The sequence below is a fragment of the Apiospora hydei genome (genome assembly GCF_038363865.1).
Source record: "Apiospora hydei strain CBS 114990 chromosome Unknown utg000002l_segment0_segment0, whole genome shotgun sequence".
Taxonomy (NCBI): Eukaryota; Fungi; Ascomycota; class Sordariomycetes; order Amphisphaeriales; family Apiosporaceae; genus Apiospora; species Apiospora hydei.
Genome location: NW_027117361.1, coordinates 3402823 through 3423334, shown reverse-complemented (window position 1 = coordinate 3423334; position 20512 = coordinate 3402823). Strand labels below are relative to the sequence as shown.

The window sequence follows — 20512 nt, the reverse complement described above, 5'->3', positions numbered from 1 at the left end:
GCTGAGACTCAGAATGCGCCGCGCTGCCCCGGCAGGGTTGGGGGAATGAGGCCTCGGTTGCCGTTGACTGCGATATTGACGGCCTTGCGGTGGGCTGACGGGGCCTGGGCGTTGAGCGAGGCAGGATCGACAGGCGCCAGGCCGGATCTAGCACCAGGAACACGCTTGCGAGACATGGCATCGCGCCCTTTGGTCCCGGCTTTGGTCAGAAGAAGTGCACGGGAGTGATCAAGAACGCCCTCGAGGATACGGCGTTCGAGACCCTCGGCTCTTGCTTCCATAGCCTGAAGCTCTTCACGGCGGATGTGCATCGCTGTCTCAAGAGATGAGACATCAGCTGTCAGGCGTGTCTTTTGTCGTTGGAGTAATTCCTGTTCTGTCCTGAGCGACATGATGCTCTCGCGAAGCTGCTCTTCTTCCGACCGCAAGGAGCTAACGTTAGCTTCGACATGCTCCTTTTCGGCTTGTGCCACGGCAAGATTGATGTTTGTCTCCTGCACCTTCTTCTCCGTTTCCTGAAGATGCTTCTCATGGTCTTCGTGGTCGGCTTCTATGCGCTTGGTTTGAGCTTCCAGGAAGCTGGAGATGTCGGATGCAGTCTGCACTACTTGGGCATGAACCTTGTCCAGCGTGTCAAGTTGGGAGTAATCGACCAGCTTGTCGAGCTTTGAGTGCACCTCCGTGTCGTCATACTTCTCGGGCGGAGGCATCAATAGTAGCTGGTTTTCCTTCTCCTTGACGTCTTCTATCTGCTTTTGCAGATCTGTTGATGTCAACTGGGCATGCTCGTAATGCTGGCCCACGATGAGAAGGACGTCCTTGATCGACTCAAGAATCTTGGGCTGGTATTCCACCACTTGGCCTTGCAGGCCCTCGACGGCAGTTACAGCAGCCTGGACCTGATCCCGCGTCATGGAATGCTCGTTCTTGTCCTCGGAGTGGTTCTCTTCCGACTTGGAGAAGAGGTCATCCACGCGGCCGAACACCGTCTTTGAAGCCTCCTCCATCTTTTCCATGGAGTCGGTGACGGTCGAGCCGAGCGTGTCGATCAGCAGCTTCAGCTCATCAGCGATGGCCTTAGTTCCGACGACCGCAGCCTCTAGCTCCACATCCCGAGCTTCGCCGGCCTTTGAGCGGCCGTCCATAACGAGTTCGAACGCCTCATACTTGGTGATCAACTCTCCGACCTTCTCGTCGATCTTGGTGCTCAGAGTATCGCTGGTAGCCTGGAGCTTTTCGTCGGAATCTAGCTTAGCCCCGGCGACACCGTTCTTGGACTCTTCAAATTCTGCCTTCATTAGTTCGTGCATCTCCTTGAGGTCAGCTGCGACCGTGCTCGACTCGATAGTCTCGCTGAGAGCCGCAAGGAGCTTTTGCAAAGCTTCCAGACCATTGCCCTCGTCCTCGAGCTTCCCCTTCAGCAGACCCTGGAACTCCTCGAGGAACGTCTTCACCTCAGTCACACGCTCGCCAACACCAACGATCTCGGCTTGACGTTCTTCGAAGGCCTTGGCGTTGGCCTCCACCTGAGTGTCCAAGACGGTCTTGACTTCGTTGGTGACGTCCTCAAGGGGGCTTCAGGTCCTCCTTGGTAGGCAAAGCAGCAATGTCGGACTTTAACATCTGCTCGATAATGGTTTTGACGTCGTAGCAGACGGCTTCGATGGCGTTGACATCCGTCTTGGTTACTTTCTCGGGGTCTTCGAGAGACTTTTTCGGCGCGCTCCTTCATCTTGTCGAGGCCAGTTGTGAGTTGGGTGACTAGAAGCTCCACGGCCGCAATGTCCTCCTTCTTGGAAATCAGTTCCAGCTGTCCCGTTATAGAGACAACTGATTCTTTAGTCTCCAGTACGAGAGTTTCGATATTGTCGATATGGTCCTTTCTGACGGCCTGCTCTCCATCTACCAGATCCTCGATTCGGTCCTTGGTGTTGCGCAGTATGGTTTCGATCGCCAGGACATCTTCCTTGTTTGCTGCATCTTCCATGTTTACCGGAATTCCAGGATCGTCAGGGTTCTCAGGGTCCTTCTTTCTAAGGTATTCTATGCCCGCGACCGATTCTTGAACTTTGCGCAACATCTCCTCCATTTGTGCCAAGTCGTCCTTGGACAAGCTCTCAGGCGCCTGCTTCTCGGTAATGCCAACAACAGATTCTTGCACGTTGCGGATCATGTTCTCCATTTCGGCTAAATCTTGCTTGGAGAGGCTTTCCGTCGGTGCTGCAGGCTCCAGAGCTTCCATCTGGGTCCGTAGTTGGGTAAGCATAACTTCAAGATTCTTAATATCGTCTTGCTTGAGGGCATCTGCGGATATAGGAACCATAGCATTGCTGCTAGTATCGCCTACTGTGGCGATGGCTCTATCATTCGGGTTCTGCTGCTCTTCCCGAAGCAGGATGATGTCCTGCTTCACGCCATCGAGCCCGCTCTTTAGGGCGTCGAGGATCTCGTCATTGGCTGTCAAGTCGACGGGCTTGTTGCTCATCCGCTCAACACTGGCACGGAGATCACCGAAGCCCTCATGCATCGCATCAAGGACTTCAGCGGTGCCGGCGTGAGGACGCAACAACTCCTGGCGAACTCGCTCGAGACCATCTCGCATCGCTTCCAGGATTTCTCTATTGTCGGCCATGGGAGGTGTGTGCGGGACGAGTACCGAGTTGACAGCGTCTCGAAGCGACCCGATCTCTTCAGTGAGGACTGACTTGGATCCTTCTTCGGATCTGGCGATAAGCTCTGCTACTTCGCCACGGAATCCGTCAAGGCTGTGGAGAAGACTGTCCATGTGAGCTGCCTGGCTGTTCTCCGAACTGGCACGGTCGATATATTCCTCCATGTGAACACGAAGCTGCTCGATACCATCCTTCGTCGCGTCAATGACTTGTTCCGTGTCTCTGCCATTTGCGGCAATGTTCTGTTTTGCCTCCTCGGATATGGCCTTGAACTCCTCACGCATGGACTGCATTATGTCGTGAAGTCTCTCGATCACCTCGTTGTTGTCAATTTGAGCCCCATGAGGGACGAGCGCATTTGCGTTGTTGGGGAATTCGAAGGAGTTGAGGCCTTGCTTAACAGCATCGAGCATGTCATCTTTTGTCAGGTCGTTCATAGCTGATGGGGCTACGGGGAATTCGAATTCCTCAAGGCACTCTCTAACCGCCTCGAGTATCTCATCGCGTGAGAGGCCTGCCGGAGTTTCGACCTTTGGCGGGGAATAGTTCTTCAGCCCTTCGGCAATGGCTTCGTATACATCTTCCCGGGTTGCGCCATCTGGGGTGTCGCGCTGCGGCGCAAAGTCTTCAAGGCCTTCCCTCAAGCAAACAAGGATCTCGTCGCGGTCGAGGCCGATCTGTTCGACGGAGATCTCTGGTTTGTAGTCCTCCCATGCTTCTTTTATCGCGTGGATGACATCATCTCGGCACAGATCCGGCTGTGCCTTATTAGCCTCTTGGTCGTTGAGTGCGGCATTCAAGGCATTGTAGATCTCCTGGTAGTCGACCATAGATTTCATGGATGCGGATGAAACCCTGCGATGCTCTTTAAGAAGTTCGTTCACATGAAGCTTCACTTGCTCGATGCCTTCATCGACGATCCTTTCCATCTGCACCTTAGTGGCAGGCTCCTCCTTGCCGGTGGTCTTCGTACTGACTTCGTCCAGACGTCGGCCTATGTCCCGACCCATGCCAAGGACTTCGCCACGGAGTTCCCGAACGAGAGCTTTGACTTCGGCAGTTAGGCCGCCACCTGCAGCAACGCTGTCTTTAACGCCGCGGATGACTTTGATAACCTCCTCGTTAAGTACTTCATGGCCGTGAGCGGCGGCCGGCGATTGGTGTTCCCTGTCGTGTAGCAAAGCATTGGCCCGCTGGCCCATCGAGCCGTGTTGTTGGCTCCAGTCCAGCTCGCGCAGACTTCCATCGTCATCTTCGTCGAAGCTGAAGTTACGCGGCCGTCCCATGTTACCGCCGCCGCCACCGCCTTGGCCGGCAGCTGGCACAAGTGAGAGCTCTTGAGAAGTGGATTTGAGTTGTTGTATGAGTTCTTCAACTTTGACAGAAGAAGCCATGCCTGGCAGCATCTCCACCAACTCGGTCAATCGGCCGACGATCCCGTCCTGTCCATCCTTGGTGCCCATCTCTCGGATGATCTTCTCCAATAGGGCGAGCGTGGCCGGCGAATCTCCGACCAGTGACGGAGCACTTGAGTTCATACTTAGCGTAGAGCCATCCATTGAGGCAGCAAAGCTATTAGGAGATGGTATTCGAGGTAAAGAGAAGCCGCCGTTCTTGGATGGCGGAGGGCTGCCATGCCCCCTGTGCTCTACGTATAGGGTATCACCGTAGGTTTCTCGCGCGCTTCGTTGTTCTGCTTTCTTGGCCGAGACAATTTCACGGAGACTCTTTCGGATGTCCTCGTCTCGCGCATGGGTCGCTTCTTTCAAACTCATGAGGTCCGTTGCATTATCCCTGCTTCGCCTGCTCAGCGTGGCCATTTCCTTCTGTAAAGCCGTAGCGATGCCCGTCAGAGTGACCATCTGGTGGGAAAGATTGTCCATCGACGGTGCCGTCTTTCCCATAGCTGCGGAGTGGTTCGTGATCGGGGCTAAGGGTTCTGGCATTGGAAATTCCTTCTCTCTGTGGGATTCTCTCCATGGTTCCCTTTGCGATTCCCTGGGTAGCTCCCTGGGTTGTGTGTCCTTTAAGGAGACTGTAGGCATGTTTTGCAGAGCAAGCATTGTCGCTGACTGGGGTGGCGTATTTTCGCTTAGAATGCTGTGGGGCGCCCTCTTCATTTGTTGCCGCATGACTGGCGTCAAGGTGATGGGCATTGGTGTGGGAGTGCTGTCTCGCTGCTCGCGGTCAATGGAGCCGGCCCTTTCGCTCTCTCGCCCGCGTACTGGCGTCCCGGGTCTGCTGTTCTTCTCAGGCGAATGCGCCCTCTGGGCGAGGGAGCTGACGGAATCACGTCTCGCAGAGCCCTCGATCATCAAACTAAGATCGCGGACCGTAGGTGCCTGGAGAGACTGCATTCGCTTGTGTGGGCTTCCTCGGGGGACTAGTGCCTTTTCCGGAGACATGTCGCTCAAGGGCACGCGCTTCTGCATGGTTGGTACGAGGGCATTCTCGCGGGCCTTTTCATTCAAGGCGGCATGCGCCGACTGTATCGCCGCAGACGTGCCTATCCTAGATGTGCCGACGCCGACGGTCGGCGACTGTGGGTTCAAGGGCAGAGGAGGCGGCGCCCGTTCAGGGTCTGAGCTGTCCCACCTGCGTTGTGTAAGCATACGAAACAGAGGCATTGGCAAAGAAGAGGTGATGGCAGTAGTAGTGTCAGCAAGTAAACATACATTGGGATGAGAGCTCCTCGCATCTGGTCAGACGTGGCAGACGAGGCAGACGATTGATGTCTCAGATGCTGCGGCCGGTCAACCCGGTCAGCGGGAGCATCGCGCTCGACCGGAGGCATTCTGGCGGCGGTTGATGCAATGCAGTTGGCGTGGTAGTGGGGAGGAATGTGCTGTCTTGGTGGAATATCGTGTACGTGGTGTGGCTCGGTACCATACAATGAACCAAGGAATTTGGGTGTCCACACGCCTGATGTTGGACAGTACAAATATCAAAAGTCGAATGTAAGTAAGTAAGTAGCTGCTAGCAGGTAAGCAGCAGCAGAAGCAGCAGCGGCGGCTTGAACAAAACACAGAAAAGATCAAGTTGGTATCAAAATCATAAGTTGAACGCAAGCCAGCCAGAACCAAGGCTTGATGATGGTTGCTTGGAGGGTCAGCCGGAAGAGCAAAAGAGACCAAGGGAGCAAGGTTGCCGTCCAAGCTCCTAGTAATATTCCGAGGGTCTATAAGAGAGAGAGAACAATAAATGGAGGGCAACTGGAGTCCCATCGATCAATTCACCAATTCACCAGGGATTTTGCCTGCATTGGGGGGATGCACTTGGTTGGGCCGCACCTCGAGCGGAATGGGTGCATGCAGGTCCAAGGTAGTCCAAGGAAAACATTGGACCAGCTCGCCCAATCCCAGCTGGCGCCTTCCCGCCTCGACATCACCACAGCAACAGCGCTGCTATCTTTCCCCGGGGAACGGTGAAACACCCCAAAAGACGTGCACTTGACCCAATCTGTGCGACCCGACGTCATCCACTCGCCTCTGATTTGTGACAGCCATCGCCGAAGTAAACAATCCGGCTCAACGTACGTTGCTTCTGTCGGTGAACCTTTTGTTTCCCAAGAAACCCCAGACACCCAGACACCACACCATATGGCGGGCCATGATAGGCTGTGCTGCAAGACATAAGATTCTGCTAGTGCAAGTAATCCCCAAATCGACCTCAGCGGATGCTGTTCGAGACTGTTCGAGACATACACAGGCAGCGAGTGTGTCCCCGTGTGTCCCCGTGTACACAAAGAGGTGTTCAGGCCGGGGATCGTCAACCCCACTGCCCCGAATGCACAACACATAGAGAAGCCATCGCTATTAGCGCACGTTAAAGAACCATTCAGGACAGCACTATGTACAAGTGGTCAGACTCGGCAGTGGGAAAATGGCCGAACGAATGGATGAGGAGTTCGTGCTAAGACGCAGCATATTTATTCCTTCCTTTTCTTTTCATTTATACAGCAGATCTGGTGCAGCTCTAGTTTTATGACGGCGGTGCATCACCAGTCTAGATTGCGTGGAACCACCAAATTCTCCGGCTTGATGGAACGGACCGTGCAGCAGCTTGACAAGACCAGTCCAGTCGCAGGATCGCAACTTTTAGCTACTGTTGTTTATGTAAGACTCTATAAATGGTCAAGTCGAACACTACCATACTCTCCTCGCTCCATGTAGCTACTTATTCACGGGACCACCGGAGACTATTCTGATTTATGGCGATGGTGGATATGCCACGCTTGACGGCGTAGCGCCTTGGCTATTTACTTGTCCTATAGCCTAACTTTATTAGTAGAAAATAGATCTATATTACTTATAACGTAGTTTACTATTAAGTGGCCCGTATTATTAAGTGGTCTACCTTTAATACTTTTAATACTTTTATAAAAGGTATTTTAATTACGACGCTTTAAATTAATTAAATTTATTCGTTATTTAATTCGCTACGCGATTTTATATACTTTTATATATTCGCGCATTATAGCCTATCTCGCCGTAGATCTTATAGCGCCTGCCGCTCGTCGCGCGCCTCTTCGATAAACCACTATTTTCGCTTTTATTAATCGCTAGCCGCTTCCTTTTACCTTTTTATCCTGTAGCCTTCGAAATTCCTTAATTGTAAAAGGCTCCTCTAAGTTAAATTTACGACTTTTTAACTCTTCGACGCTTTAAAAAAGCTAAATTAGCCTCTTTTAAAATATAACGTGGTTTATTACTACGCGACGTATATTATTTAGCGACGTATTTAAATTTAATTTTAATATAATTAAACTTTAACGCGTAATACTTTTATAATTATAATGCTTAATTAATTTTAAAAAAATCGAATAGTTTTAATAATTTAAGCGACACGAAATAAACCGAATTAAATAAATTAAAAAGCAATAATAAAAGCTTATAATATACTCGAATTAATTTTACGTTATCGAATTTATAGCCGAACTTTAAAACGCGAAATTCGATCGAAACGACGTAAATTAAATTTAATTAAAAAGGAGGTATTTCGTAAGTATATAATTAATTTAAATATTCGAGGGATGCCTCCCGATCTCGCTAGTGTAAAAATATAACTAATCACCTCACCGCGTCGCGCGGCGGCGACCGCGTCGGTAAACACTAAGTTAAGCGCTTTATTAACCGTAACCCGGACTTAAAAACTAAAATAAATCGTTAATACGATTATTAAAGGGCTTTTTACGAAAATTTTAAAGTTATTTCCGGCTAGTTTACGTTAATCGCGAATATAAAAGCGAAATACGAGATCGTTAACGAAAATATTTAAAATTTTAATAAAACCGGCTTTATAATAAGTATAATCGGGTTAATACTCGTCGTAATACGCGCCGAATAGCGTAAAAAAAAACGAAATCGGTCTAGTTTAATAATCGGGAATAAATAACGGCGATTAAATATATTAATTCGCAGGGCTAATATATTCCGCCGTTTTTAATCGTTTAAAACTAATATTACCTCGCGAACTAATCCCGCGAAACCGATTTACCGGGCGATTAAGTAATTAAGCCGACTTTTAATAGTTAAACTAATAATAAAATAAGTTTAAATTAAATTAAACACTTCGATAAATATATTAAAGCGTAGACGAAAAATTCCCACCGCCTTTTAATTATCGATAGCCACGAGAGCTATATTTCGGCCGAATTCGAAGTATACTATTAAAATAATAATATTATTACACTCGGTATACCTCTTTATTTATTTCACTTACTTTAATTACTCGATATAATATTTTATTCGGCTTTAAAGCGTATTTATTTAAAAGAAATCGAGTTATTTATTAAGGCCTCGATAAACTATATCACGAAGCTCGAGTTTTTTATCGCTTTTAAGGCCGCGTATTTCGCTGTTTTTACGGAAAATAATATTAAATCCGGATTTAACGTTTTTAATTTAATCCTTTATAATCTCGACGAGGTAATTAATAAGCTAAATATACGTTTTTAAACGTTTATATTTAATTTATCTCGTTCGAGGACGGCTAATACCTACGACCTTTAAACGCCGTTTAACTTTTAATAAATAATTAAATATTTTATTTATATTAAAAAAAGGGTATTTACTTATTAAAAAAGCTCTCCGACGCCGATTTTAAATATAATAAATTAAATAACGAAAAATATAATTAAAATAGCCTATAAAATAACCTTTATACGCGATAAAATATATATATTAAAAGAGGTTAATTTAGCACTTTTTAAGCGCCGGAGAGTTAAAAAGTCGCGAGTTTAGCTTAGAGGAGCCCCTTACTATTAAAGAATTTTAACAGCTATAAAACGAGAAGGTAAAAGGGAAGCGTTTAGCGTTTAATAAAGGTGAAAATAGGGGTTCGTCGAAGCGGAGGGCGACCGGTAAAAGGCGCTGTGGTGTTTGCGGCGAGACAGGTTATAATACGCGAATATGTGAAAAAGATATAAAATTAAGCGAAGAATTAAATAACGAGTAGTTTTAATTAATTTTAAGCGTTATAATTAAATTAATTTATATAAAAAGGTTAAAAATAAAAAAGTGCGTCGCTAAGTAATATATATCGCGTAGTAATAAACTACGTTAAATTAATTATAAAATTACAAAGTACTTTCTTTTTTATTAAATTTAATTTATATCGTAAGTGTCGGATTTCGCGTTATAAGGTTCGGCTATTAATTCGGTAATTTAAAGTAGCTCGGGGAACGTTATACACTTTCGTAATAGCTCGTTCGCTTAAAGGATTTATTAAATTTCGCGTCGCTTAAATTATTAAAACGATTTTATTTTCTTTAAATTAAATCGGCATTATAATTATAGAGATATTACGTGTTAAAGTTTAAATGTATCGGAAATTAAAAAGAGTGACCCGCTTAATAATATAGCCCGCTTAATAGTAAACCACGTTAAAGTGTTTAGTTATTTATTAAAAATTAAACGGCGTTTAAAAGTCGTAAATATTAGCCGTTTTTAAATAAAATAAGTTAAGTATAAACGTTTAAAAACGTATATTTAGCTTATTAATTAACGTAGTTTACTACTACGCGACGTATATTACTTAGCGACGCATTTAAATTTAATTCTAATATAATTAAACTTTAACGCGTAATACTTTTATAATTATAATATTTAATTAATCTTAAAAAAATCGGATAGTTTTAATAATTTAAGCGATACGAAACGGACCGAATTAAATAAACTAAAGAGTAATAATAAAAGTTTATAATATACTCGAATTAACTTTACGTTATCGAATTTACGGCCGAATTTTAAAACGCGAAATCCGACCGAAACGACGTAAACTAAATTTAATTAAAAAGAGGTACTTCGTAAATATATAATTAATTTAAATATCCGAGAGATACCTCCCGATTTCGCTAGTATAAAAAATATGGCTAATTTTTTTACCACCGTCGCGCGGCGGCGACCGCGTCGGTAAGCACTAGGTTAAGCGCTTTATCGACCGCAACCCGGATTTAAAAACTAAAATAAATCGTCGGTACGATTATTAAAAGGCTTTTTATAAAAATTTTAAAGTTATTTCCGGCTAGTTTACGTTAATCGCGAATATAAAAGCGAAATACGAGATCGTTAATGAAAATATTTAAAATTTTAACGAAACCGGCTTTATAATAAGTATAATTAAATTAACACTCGTCGTAATACGCGCCGAGCGGCGTAAAAAAGCGAAATCAATTTAACTTAGTAATTAAAAATAAGCAACGGCGATTAAATATATTAATTCGTAAAGTTAATACATTTCGCCGTTCTTAATCGTTTAAAATTAATATTACCTCGCGAATTAATCCCGCGAAACCGATTTACCGGGCGACTAAATAATTAAGCCGACTTTTAATAATTAAACTAATAACGAAATAGGCTTAAATTAAATTAAGTATTTCGATAAACACATTAAAACGTAAACGAAAAGTTCCCACCGCCTCTTAATTATTAATAGCCACGAGAGCTATATTTCGGCCGAATTCGAGATATATTACTAAGATAATAATATTATTATACTCGGTATACCTCCTTATTTATTTCACCTGCTTTAACTACTCGATATAATATTTTATTCGGTTTTAAAGCGTATTTATTTAAAGGAAATCGAGCTATTTATTAAAGCTTCGATAAATTATATTATAAAACTCGAGTTTTTTTATCGTTTTTAAAGCCGCGTATTTCGCTATTTTTACGAAAAATAACATTAAATCCGCATTTAACGCTTTTAATTTAATCTTTTATAATCTTAACGAAGTAATTAATAAATTAAATATACGTCTCCGAACGCCTACACTTAACCTATCCCGTCCGGGGACGGCTAATACCTACGACCCTTAAACGCCGTTTAACCCTTAATAAATAACTAAGCACTCTACTTATATTAAAAAAGGTATTTATTTATTAAAGAAACTCTCTGACGCCGATTTTAAATACGATAAATTAAATAGCGAAAAAATATAATTAAAATAGCCTATAAAATAACCTTTATACGCGATAAAATATATATACTAAAAAAGCTAATTTAGCACTTTTTAAGCGCCGGAGAACTAAAAATCGCGAGTCCAGCTTAAAAGAGCCTTTACTATTAAGGAATCTCAGCAGTTATAAAACGAAAAGGTAAAAGGGAAGCGTTTAGCGCCCGATAAAGGTAAAAATAAGGGTTCGTCGAAACGGAAGGCGACCGGTGGAAAACGCTATAATGTTTACGGCGAAACAGGTCACAATGCGCGAATATATAAAAAAGATATAAAATTAAGCGAAGAATTAAATAACGAATAATTTTAATTAATTTTAAATATTATAATTAAATTAATTTATATAAAAAAGTTAAAAAGTAAAAAAAGTGCGTCGCTAAATAATATACGTCGCGTAATAGTAAACTACGTTACTTTATTTAAGTTATAAAATATTAAGCCGAATACGTTAAATTTAAATTTAATATTAATTCTTATAAAAATAACGAAATATATAGCTTTAAACGCGATAAAAAACTCGAACTTCGTAATATAATTTATTAAGGCCTTAATAAATAGCTCGATTTTTTCGAATAAGCACGCTTTAAAAACGAATAAAGTACTATATTAAAAAATTAAAATAAATGCGATAAATAAGGAAGTATATTAATTATAATAATGTCGTTATTTTAATAATATACCTTAAATTCGGCCGAAATATAACTCTTATAACCGTTAAGAATTAAGAGATAGTAACGACTTTTCGTTTATAACTTAATATATTTATTAAAGTACTTAATTTAATTTAAGCTTATTTTATTATCGGTTTATTTATTAAAAATCGGTTTAATTATTTAATCGCCCGGTAAACTACTTTCGCGTAATTAATTCGCAAGGTAATATTAACTTTAAATAATTAAAAAGGCGGAATATATTAACTTTACGAATTAATACATTTAATCGCCGTCGACTATTTTCGATTATTAAACTAAACCGACTTCGCTTTCCCACGCCGATCGGCGCGTATTATAACGAAAGTTAACTCGATTATATTTATTATAAAACCGGTCTCATCGAAATTCTATATATCCTCGTTAACGATACCGTATTTAGCCTTAATATTTATAACTAGCTTAAATTAATCGAAAATAACGTTTAAATCTTTATAAAAAGCCTTTTAATAGTTATATTAACGGTTTATTTAAGTTTTAAAGTCCGGGTTCCGGTTAATAAAACGCTTAACTTAATATTTATTAACACGCTCGCCGTCGCGTAACGCGGTAAAAAAAAATTAACTATATCTTTTACATTAATAATCTTAAAAAACATCCCGTAAATATTTAAATTAATTATATATTTACGAAATACCTCTTTTTATTCGTATTTAATTTATACCGTAAATATTAAATATCGCGTCGTAAGGTTCGAATATAAATTTAGTAACGTAAAGTAGTTTTAAAAACGTTATATACTTTTATAATATCTTTTTCACTTAATAAATTTAAGGGTTTTCGTATCGCTTAAATAATTAAACCGATCCGGTCTTTTTAAATTAAATTAAACATTATAATTATAAAATTATTACACGTTAAAGTTTAATTAAGGTCAAGAAATAGTGAGGGTAAAACCACTCAATAATACGGACCACTCAATGGTAAACCACGTTAGATCATTTTTTTATCATACTTAGAAGCACGACGTTAATTCGAAGATACAGAAATATCGGCTCTGTGTTAAGTGATGCGATTCTATTCACAGTTTGGCAGCTGCATCCCTCACCCCCTTTTCCTGAAATGCATGCACCAGTGGCGACCCACGCGGTGCCTTTGCCATCACAAGTACACCTTGCCTTGAGTGAAGGCATTCTATAGTTTCAGGGGATCGAACACGTGTAACGATGTTTGTTAATAGGGAGTGGGTTATTGTGTCAACTCGTGTAACCTCCCATGTTTTCGAGCGACGTGTGTAGGATACGATCTCATGATGCTATTGTCCCTTAGAACCCGAAGTTCCTTATGGTGTCCGTTTCGAATCATTCATTCTTGTCGGTCGTTCTGTTATCCAACATGTCTGCCTCCCTTATTTACCCACAGCCTTGTCAATCTCGCCAATGAAGTCCGAAGCCGTGCCCTCCACCCCCAATGAGTCCTGCATCGCCACGTAGCGAGAGAACACGTCCTCGGGCTTGATAAGATACTCCGGAATCAGCACCTCAACGGCCTCGCCGCCCTCCTTGGTCTTGCCAGTCTTGGTCCATTCATACCCCGACCTCCCCGAGCCCGTCCACTCGTACAGCCCCTCGTCCGCAGCCCTGCGCACATCGCGCCGGAACCCCTTCAGGCCCTCCGGGTCGTACCGCGGCGTCGCGGTCTTCTTCTTCCGCATGCGGTACTCGACCGACGGGTGGATCATCTCGTGCGTCTTGCCGAGATTGACGGGGCTCTTGCCTTTTTCCTTGTACTCGCCGTACCGCCCGGGCGTGCGGTTGACTGCCCCCGCGAGCGTCATGGTGCCGCTGAAGCTGTCGACGATGGGGCCCGTGGCCCAGCCGTTGACGACGTCGTTGGCCACGTGCTTCAGCTGCGCCTTCTTCAGCCCGCTCCAGTCGAGCGCCTCCCAGCCCTTGCGGGTGAGCCAGTTGCTGCCGAAGTCTTTCTCCCCATGGGCAATGCGGTCCAAGACGGGCTTGATGAGGGTGACGCGGTCTTCTACCGCCGCTTCAGCCAGACTGCGGAGGTCAACGTCGAGCTGGAGATAAGGTGCGACCTGCTCGCACATCCAGGCGAATGAAATCATGGCAATTTCTGTCCCGGGTCAGTCAGTTCATATTCGTTATCCTTAAGTCGAAGCAACAAGGTAACTGGTAACCCACGTTCAAAGTCGCCTTTCCATTCCTTTAGCAAATCATCGCTGCCACCTCCCACGTTGATGTGGACGCCAGGGAACCAGACCTGGAGCAGTTCGGAGTCGGTCCCATTGAGTTCCTCGTACATCTCGCAGTCGATCATATCCGACCAAGCTTGAGAGACCTGTTCATCTGCCGGATTCTTGGCCGCCTGGACATCCGACCATGCCTTCATGATCTCCTCGTGGGTCCTCTTAGGGACAGGCTGTCTAGCAGCGAGGTCGCCCTCGGCAGGAAAGTGCCAAAGACTAGGCGAGAACGGGCCTCTTCGCTCATCCAGAGCAAGAGCATGGAAGGCGTGTCTGATGTCTATACAAGGGGTCAATTCAAGACCTTGGTTGGTGCATGGATATCCGAGCAGTTATTGATGCATGACTTACAGGGGCTGAGAGCGACGTTGTGGAAACCAGGATCCGGGATTCCCACGAATTTCTCGAGCCATTTCAGGTTGCCCTGAGTCCATGCCATGTCAGGGATACCGAGGCTTCCCACTGTATCGAACACGCCCACAACTTGCACTACCCTGGAAGCCTCCGGCGCCGAGGCATGCGGGGGCTTTTCGTAGCGATGCGCCTCTTGAAAGCCACCCTCCTGAGCCTGTGACGGTTGATCAGCTGCCAGCTTGCCATTGACCCACTCCCTATAAGCCCTCGACTTGCGGAAGCCGTGGCTCTCCTTATTTTTATGGTACAACTCATACAGGTCCGGGAAGTCCTGCATATGGCGCGGCGAGATGACGCCGATATCATTGACGAGGCCGGCGACGGCGCGCGCCGTGTACGCGCCCCGCGAGAACCCGAAGCAGAAGACCTCGTCGCCGAGCTCGTAGTTGAGCACGATGAAGTTGTAGGCCTCGATGACGTTGCCGACGAAGCCGACGCCGAAGCCGCCCTCGAGGTTCTTCTCGTGGCTGCTCAGGACGCCCGTGCCGATGCCGGCGTCGTAGTAGACGACCTGCTGCATCTCCCGCCCGTCGCTGCCCTTGCCGCTGCGGGAGATGGCGCGGGAGAGCCGGGTGATGTTGGACGGGATGTTCTTGAGTCCCGACACCGAGGACTGCCAGGTGCCATCGCAGCAGATGATGATCCGCTTAGTTGCAACATGAGTGCGCGTGTCGATGAAGCCCGTCTGCTGGATGTCTGTCTGGAAAAACCCTTGGTGGTGAGTTCCGTCGCTCGTCATTGTGGCTAGTTGAAAGTTGAAGTTGAATTATAAGTTGATTGGGATGATGCCATGCTGTCCGTCTGCTGGAAGAAGGTGCAGCAGGTCGTGTCCTTTATAGACAGAATACTTGGGCCGTCAGTGTCATGCCGCTGAAGCCATTGTGATGAACCCCAGCTAATATACAGATTATTGTTCTAGAAGCCTTCATAATCTCAGCCATGATCTAGGCCCCACTGCGAACCGTGATATTCGTAAGGTGGCTCATAGGCCCAGACTTGGCGGGGAAGGAGGCCGCGAAGTCAGCCATGCCACGAATATGCAACCAACCAGCCAAATGATTCCGGGCCAGTCGATGCTGCAGAATATTCCGACCTTGTCTATAGCGCCGCCCGTGTTCCCCGAATCTGGCATGAGGCGCACCATCAGAACTGTCCAGGACCGAGAATATATGAGACACATCAACGCCACGAGGTGTCGAGACTCGAGCTTCAGCCGATGGCCATAATTCACGGCTCGATGTCAATGCAATGTCTTGCCTTCTGGCGAGCTGAGAATCCCACCCTCAGTCCATCCAACCAATGATTTAGATTTCTATTAATTGTGGCGGGAAGTCACATCACGCCCCCTTGATCGGATACGGATACGGAGACTACCCGCCTGTGAAACCAATCCTCAGACTTCCACGCTGGCACCTTGACCAGTACCAAGCGGCCAAAGAACCAATGCGTGTTGCTCTGTCAAAAGAGCGAATATCACTTTGCCGTGTCGTTACAGAGAGGTGCGAAAAGAAGGATCAGTAAATCATTACTAATTATCATATAATGAAGGGGTATCAGATTCTATATACAAGGAGCCTTTTGATCCATACCAAAAGCGATAGCCGAGACGCTACATTATATACACATTACTATCTCGCGACATTATTCTTAATTTACTTCATAAGAGCCAGAACTCTATCGGCACCCTTCTCACCGGCGACCATGGCGCCGAACTGGGGGTTGACAGTCAGGGGCGCGACAATGGACGCGTCGATGACGTGGATGTTCTGGGTGCCGATGACCGTGGTGTCGGTGTCGACGCACTTGCCAATGCGGCACGAGCTGGACCAGTGGTTGACGGCGCCGACGGCGTAGTCCGAGGGTGTCGTGATGTACTTCTCGATCTCGGCAACGGTCCAGTTCTGGTTCATGTTCAGGGGCGTCAGGCCCTCCTTGGCGGGCTGGTCGGGCGTCGAGGGGGCAGGGCCTGGAAGATGTTGTAGATGAACTTGGCAATGTCGTTGGCGTCACGGGGATCCTTGTAGTAGATGCCGTCGCTGTAGCCGGGGACAAACTTGCCGTCGTCAGAAAGGGTGACGCGGCCGAGAGTGGCCATGCCGGAGGTACCGTAGATGTTCAGGGTAATGGTATGGTTATCGGTGAATTCACCGTGTCCGGTGGAGGCAATGGTACCCTGGCAGCCACCCTTGGTGCCATCCTCGTGGTCGATGAAGCCCCAGAAGACCGAGCTCTGCGAAGCAAAAGCGTAGGTGCCACTGCGAGACTTGATGTAGTTCTCCTTGTCCTCCTCGGAAGGAGAATCATAGTCGTAGAGCTCGGCCTTGACAGACGGGCTGGACATCTGGATGAAGGTGTTGGGGTTATCGAACAAGCCTTCACCGACAGCGGGCTGAGGAACCCAGTTGGCAACGGTGTAAGGTGTGAAGTTGGCGGTGGCCATGCGGGTCAGCGTATCCAGGGGGCCAATACCGGAGTGCATCAGGAGACCGGGCGACGAAAGAGCACCGGCAGAGAGGACAACACGACCGCCAGTGGCGACCGAGATCTCCACGGTTTTGCCGTCGACAACTGCCGTGACACCGCTGGCCGCTCCGGCAACGTGGTTAATGTACTTGACGCGGACGCCAGTCTGGAGGCGGAAGTTGCTTCGCTTCAGAGCGGTCTGCAGGTAGGTCCGGGTGGGACCGCCACGCTGGCCGTCGATGTAGTTGTACTCGGTACGACCGAAGACATTGTCCTTGTTGTTGTACTCATCGTTGATGCCGACGTTCTTGAAACCGGCGCCGTCGACGATCCACTCCTTGGCAGCATCGAAGGCGGACTCAAGGTAGAACTTTCCATCAGTGGAGCATTGAGTGATGGCAGGCTGGCGAGCAAGCAGACGCTGAGTAGCATCCTTGACATCGGCGCTCTTCCAGCCATCGGGGTGGAATTCATCCCAATCGGAATCCGGAGGCTGGAAGTACAAGCCAGCGTTGATAGCACTGTTGCCACCAACGGTGCAAGCCTGGTAGCCCAACACGGTATCGGCATCGCAAATCATGTCGGAGGGATGGCTGAAAATGGTGCTGTCTATAACAAAAGTCAGTACAATGGCTAGGCGTAGATGGCAGCTAACTGCCAAACTTACACAAGCCGGGAACATCGACTCTGCTAAGGCCGGTTCCGTCCAGCCAGGCTGGCTTCTCCTCGCCACCGACGATGCTGTATGAAGCACCTCCAAGCTCAAGAAGCAGCGTCTTCTTGCCGGCCTCACTCAGCCTGTCGGCGACAATGATACCGGTAGTACCGGCACCGACGATGATGGCATCGTACTTCTCGGTGGTCCAGTCACCAGAGCCGTTGGGGCTAGTGTTGGTAGGATAGGCGGCGCCAAGAACGGCGAGGCTCAGGAACTGAAGGAGGGTGTTAGAAGAGGACCTCATGATGGGCAACGAGTGTGATGGTGAGGAGCGTGTGGCAAGCAAACGTCTTCCTGACTAGGCGGGCAGTCCTTGCTATATATCTTCGCTGCCGGCTGCTCCACGCCGCTTCCCTTCAGCTGGTACGACAAGGCTCGAGGTCTGCACGCTCTGCCGCAGCTGTGCCTAACAAATCCCCGAATGCTACCAAGCGGCGGCCAGCTCGTACCGACGGAATCACACCTACAGGGTTGTCATACCGAACCAGTTCTATACATATGAAGGCTGGATCCATTCAGCTAAGATCGGCACCTGCCCATGTGTTCGCTCGCCCTATTTACACTAGTGGCCTCGTATACGCAAGGGCAGAACGCGGTGGGTTTTGCAAGGGATGGAGACAGCACCAGGCAAATAATACCCATCCGGTATTGAATAAAGCCATGGCGACCATGGTAGACAAAGGAGTCAACCACTGCGGCTGCTCGTCCATCAGCTGTTGACGGGAGCTGTGATGCGTTCGAGCCCGCCCGGATCTTGGGCAGCAGAGTTGGCCGACTAGACCGATTCTTGCGGTGCGGAAATGATCTTGCAAAGCCCATAAGATAAGACTGAGTAGGCTGTCGATGCTACGGGCCCCCTTGGCCCTGGCGGTACATGGACCTTCATGCAGAAGCAAATTGGCATTGAAGCTGGTAAGGCTAGGCAGATAATGAAATTACCAAGAGATCCGACAGCGCAATTGACACCAGAAATCTCTCCCGGGAAATGCTGTGGGCCCTGTAGGGAGCGTTAGTGGAGCCAAACCGCTGCGAACTCCCACTGACCTGCTGGTGAACTACCGGCGTGTCCTAGCGTTTTACGGGCCGAGGGGCAGAACTGATAAAAGCATCCCTACAATATCCCTACAATACGAGAAAAGAGGACAAAACCGCGACAGGAATAGAAACGCGCGGTGGAGAGCAGAAGAGTCGCTCACGGAAAATGCGGCTTTCCGCGCTCTCTCGTGCCTGCGACTCCTGAGTTCTGGAAAGGATCGCAGCTCTTGACTCTTCACCGCACCCGGCAGAGATCGTACCCGCACGCGCACGTACACGGAGACACGGAGAGGTGCTCTGAGGAGTTAAAGGGAGACAGGAGTTAATGGATCGCTTCTAGGGGTGCTCCTGTCAATGCGACCCGAACACTCGGCGCCGCCGCACAATGGCGAGCTTGGAGTGCTCACTAACGGCAACAATTTTTTTATGACCTCACCCTCGCCCTCGCCCTCACCCTCACCCTCTCGATGACTATGCGGAATTTTGCCCGGACGATCGAGCGCTTCAAACCGCTGCTAGGTGCATGAAATTGAGTGCCCTTGGCTACTTGCGGCCTCGTCGGCGTGGCTAGGTCTGCAAGTCTGACAGTGGAAGTGCCGGGGCGCGGCTAGAGGCGTACTAAACGCCATCATGGAGCAGGTCTCCTCAAATCCGAGACAGAAATCCGAGATGGTCCAAGTATGACCCTTATGACCCTTTACCTAATAGCGCCACGAACAAGAGAGAGAGAGATGCTCTTAATATTGCTAATAAATGCACTGGCTTTGTGTGGTCCATTCTCTATAGATTCTCCTAGGTTATGTGGTGAGTCAAGACGATGTCATTACTGGGAGGCGTACTTCCGTAGTTGCTTCTTTCTACATGCCCATCGAGTGGTTGGATGGCAGTGCCAACAAGCAACGAGTGGCTGCCAAGTTGAGTCTATATGCACCACGTTATTCGCGCCATGCGAGCGGAAGCGCTGTGGCTTCCTCACACGCAGCCCGAAGATGGCTACTATAACGACACAGGGACTGAGAGAGCCCTCTGAAGCGTACGATTTGACCTTCTTTCAGCGGACAATCCTCGCTGGCGATTCGACACAGCGGGCTGATGCCATGTTTGTTCGCCTTACGGTCTTCAAGTCCCTGTCGTATGCAAGCCAGACAGGCCGCGGCCACGGTTGGGCAACTCGCATATCTGCACAGAAAGCAGGTTTGGAGAGACGCCACTGACCCGATGATGTTGGACATCATAGGCACAGTTTCGAAAGAGAAAAGGGCCCTGCATCCTAATTCCGAATACCCAATTGGCTGCGTGCTCCAGGCCTCTTTTTCAGCTAGCGGACTTCGCACTAGGGGAACTGACACTAACCAGCAGACTAAGCAGGCAAGGCCATGAACGAGTGGCTCAAGGACTTTCTCCTCGGCAGCTCGAGCTAAGGTTGTGCGACAGTCGTATGGATTAGGTCCAAGGGTTTCCCGCGCGAGAAAGAGATCTCGGCCGGCTGCAGCGATTGCCCTTCGGAATGAGGCGCGGGAAGGGAAAGGGATGGCGTCGTGGTGATACCAATCATATAGTCCAGAACCTGCAGGGGGTTGGGCGCGGGGCTCATAAAGGGTCCAAGCCACGTTGCCTGTCTCACCCAGTTCAAAGACAGACTCACCACTTCCGAAGCAAGGCTCGACTTTCTTGAAGGTGTGCATCTGTGGCCCCGGGTCTGGATCCATCCTTCCCTTCCCTCTCTGCAGAGTCACGGGTGAGGTTTTCGAATGATTACTATCCTCGATTCTTGCAACCCTGCTCTCTGTCTTCCCACCTGCCATACCTATGCAGTCAGCAGCGATATAAGCTTGTGGAGCA

The 20512-nt window shown here is 47.5% G+C and overlaps 4 protein-coding genes across 4 annotated transcripts; 1 reads left to right on the top strand and 3 right to left on the bottom strand.

Annotated features, from left to right (window-relative positions):
• Window positions 1-8: 8 nt before the first annotated feature.
• PG997_001076 (Chromosome segregation atpase) lies at window positions 9-5466 on the bottom strand (the record flags this gene model as incomplete). The annotated part of the gene is made up of 3 exons (XM_066805391.1): window positions 9-1544; window positions 1616-5267; window positions 5348-5466. The coding sequence occupies 3 exons, from the start codon at window positions 5464-5466 to the stop codon at window positions 9-11; spliced, it is 5307 nt and encodes a 1768-aa protein (XP_066675164.1).
• Window positions 5467-13185: 7719 nt separating this feature from the next.
• Window positions 13186-15193, bottom strand: PG997_001075 (uncharacterized protein; the record flags this gene model as incomplete). Its single annotated transcript, XM_066805390.1, has 3 exons — window positions 13186-13910; window positions 13979-14320; window positions 14392-15193. The coding sequence occupies 3 exons, from the start codon at window positions 15191-15193 to the stop codon at window positions 13186-13188; spliced, it is 1869 nt and encodes a 622-aa protein (XP_066675163.1).
• Window positions 15194-16106: 913 nt separating this feature from the next.
• Window positions 16107-17879, bottom strand: PG997_001074 (Cellobiose dehydrogenase; the record flags this gene model as incomplete). The annotated part of the gene is made up of 3 exons (XM_066805389.1): window positions 16107-16394; window positions 16421-17526; window positions 17585-17879. The coding sequence occupies 3 exons, from the start codon at window positions 17877-17879 to the stop codon at window positions 16107-16109; spliced, it is 1689 nt and encodes a 562-aa protein (XP_066675162.1).
• Window positions 17880-19300: 1421 nt separating this feature from the next.
• Window positions 19301-19884, top strand: PG997_001073 (uncharacterized protein; the record flags this gene model as incomplete). The annotated part of the gene is made up of 2 exons (XM_066805388.1): window positions 19301-19348; window positions 19681-19884. The coding sequence occupies 2 exons, from the start codon at window positions 19301-19303 to the stop codon at window positions 19882-19884; spliced, it is 252 nt and encodes an 83-aa protein (XP_066675161.1).
• Window positions 19885-20512: the final 628 nt, after the last annotated feature.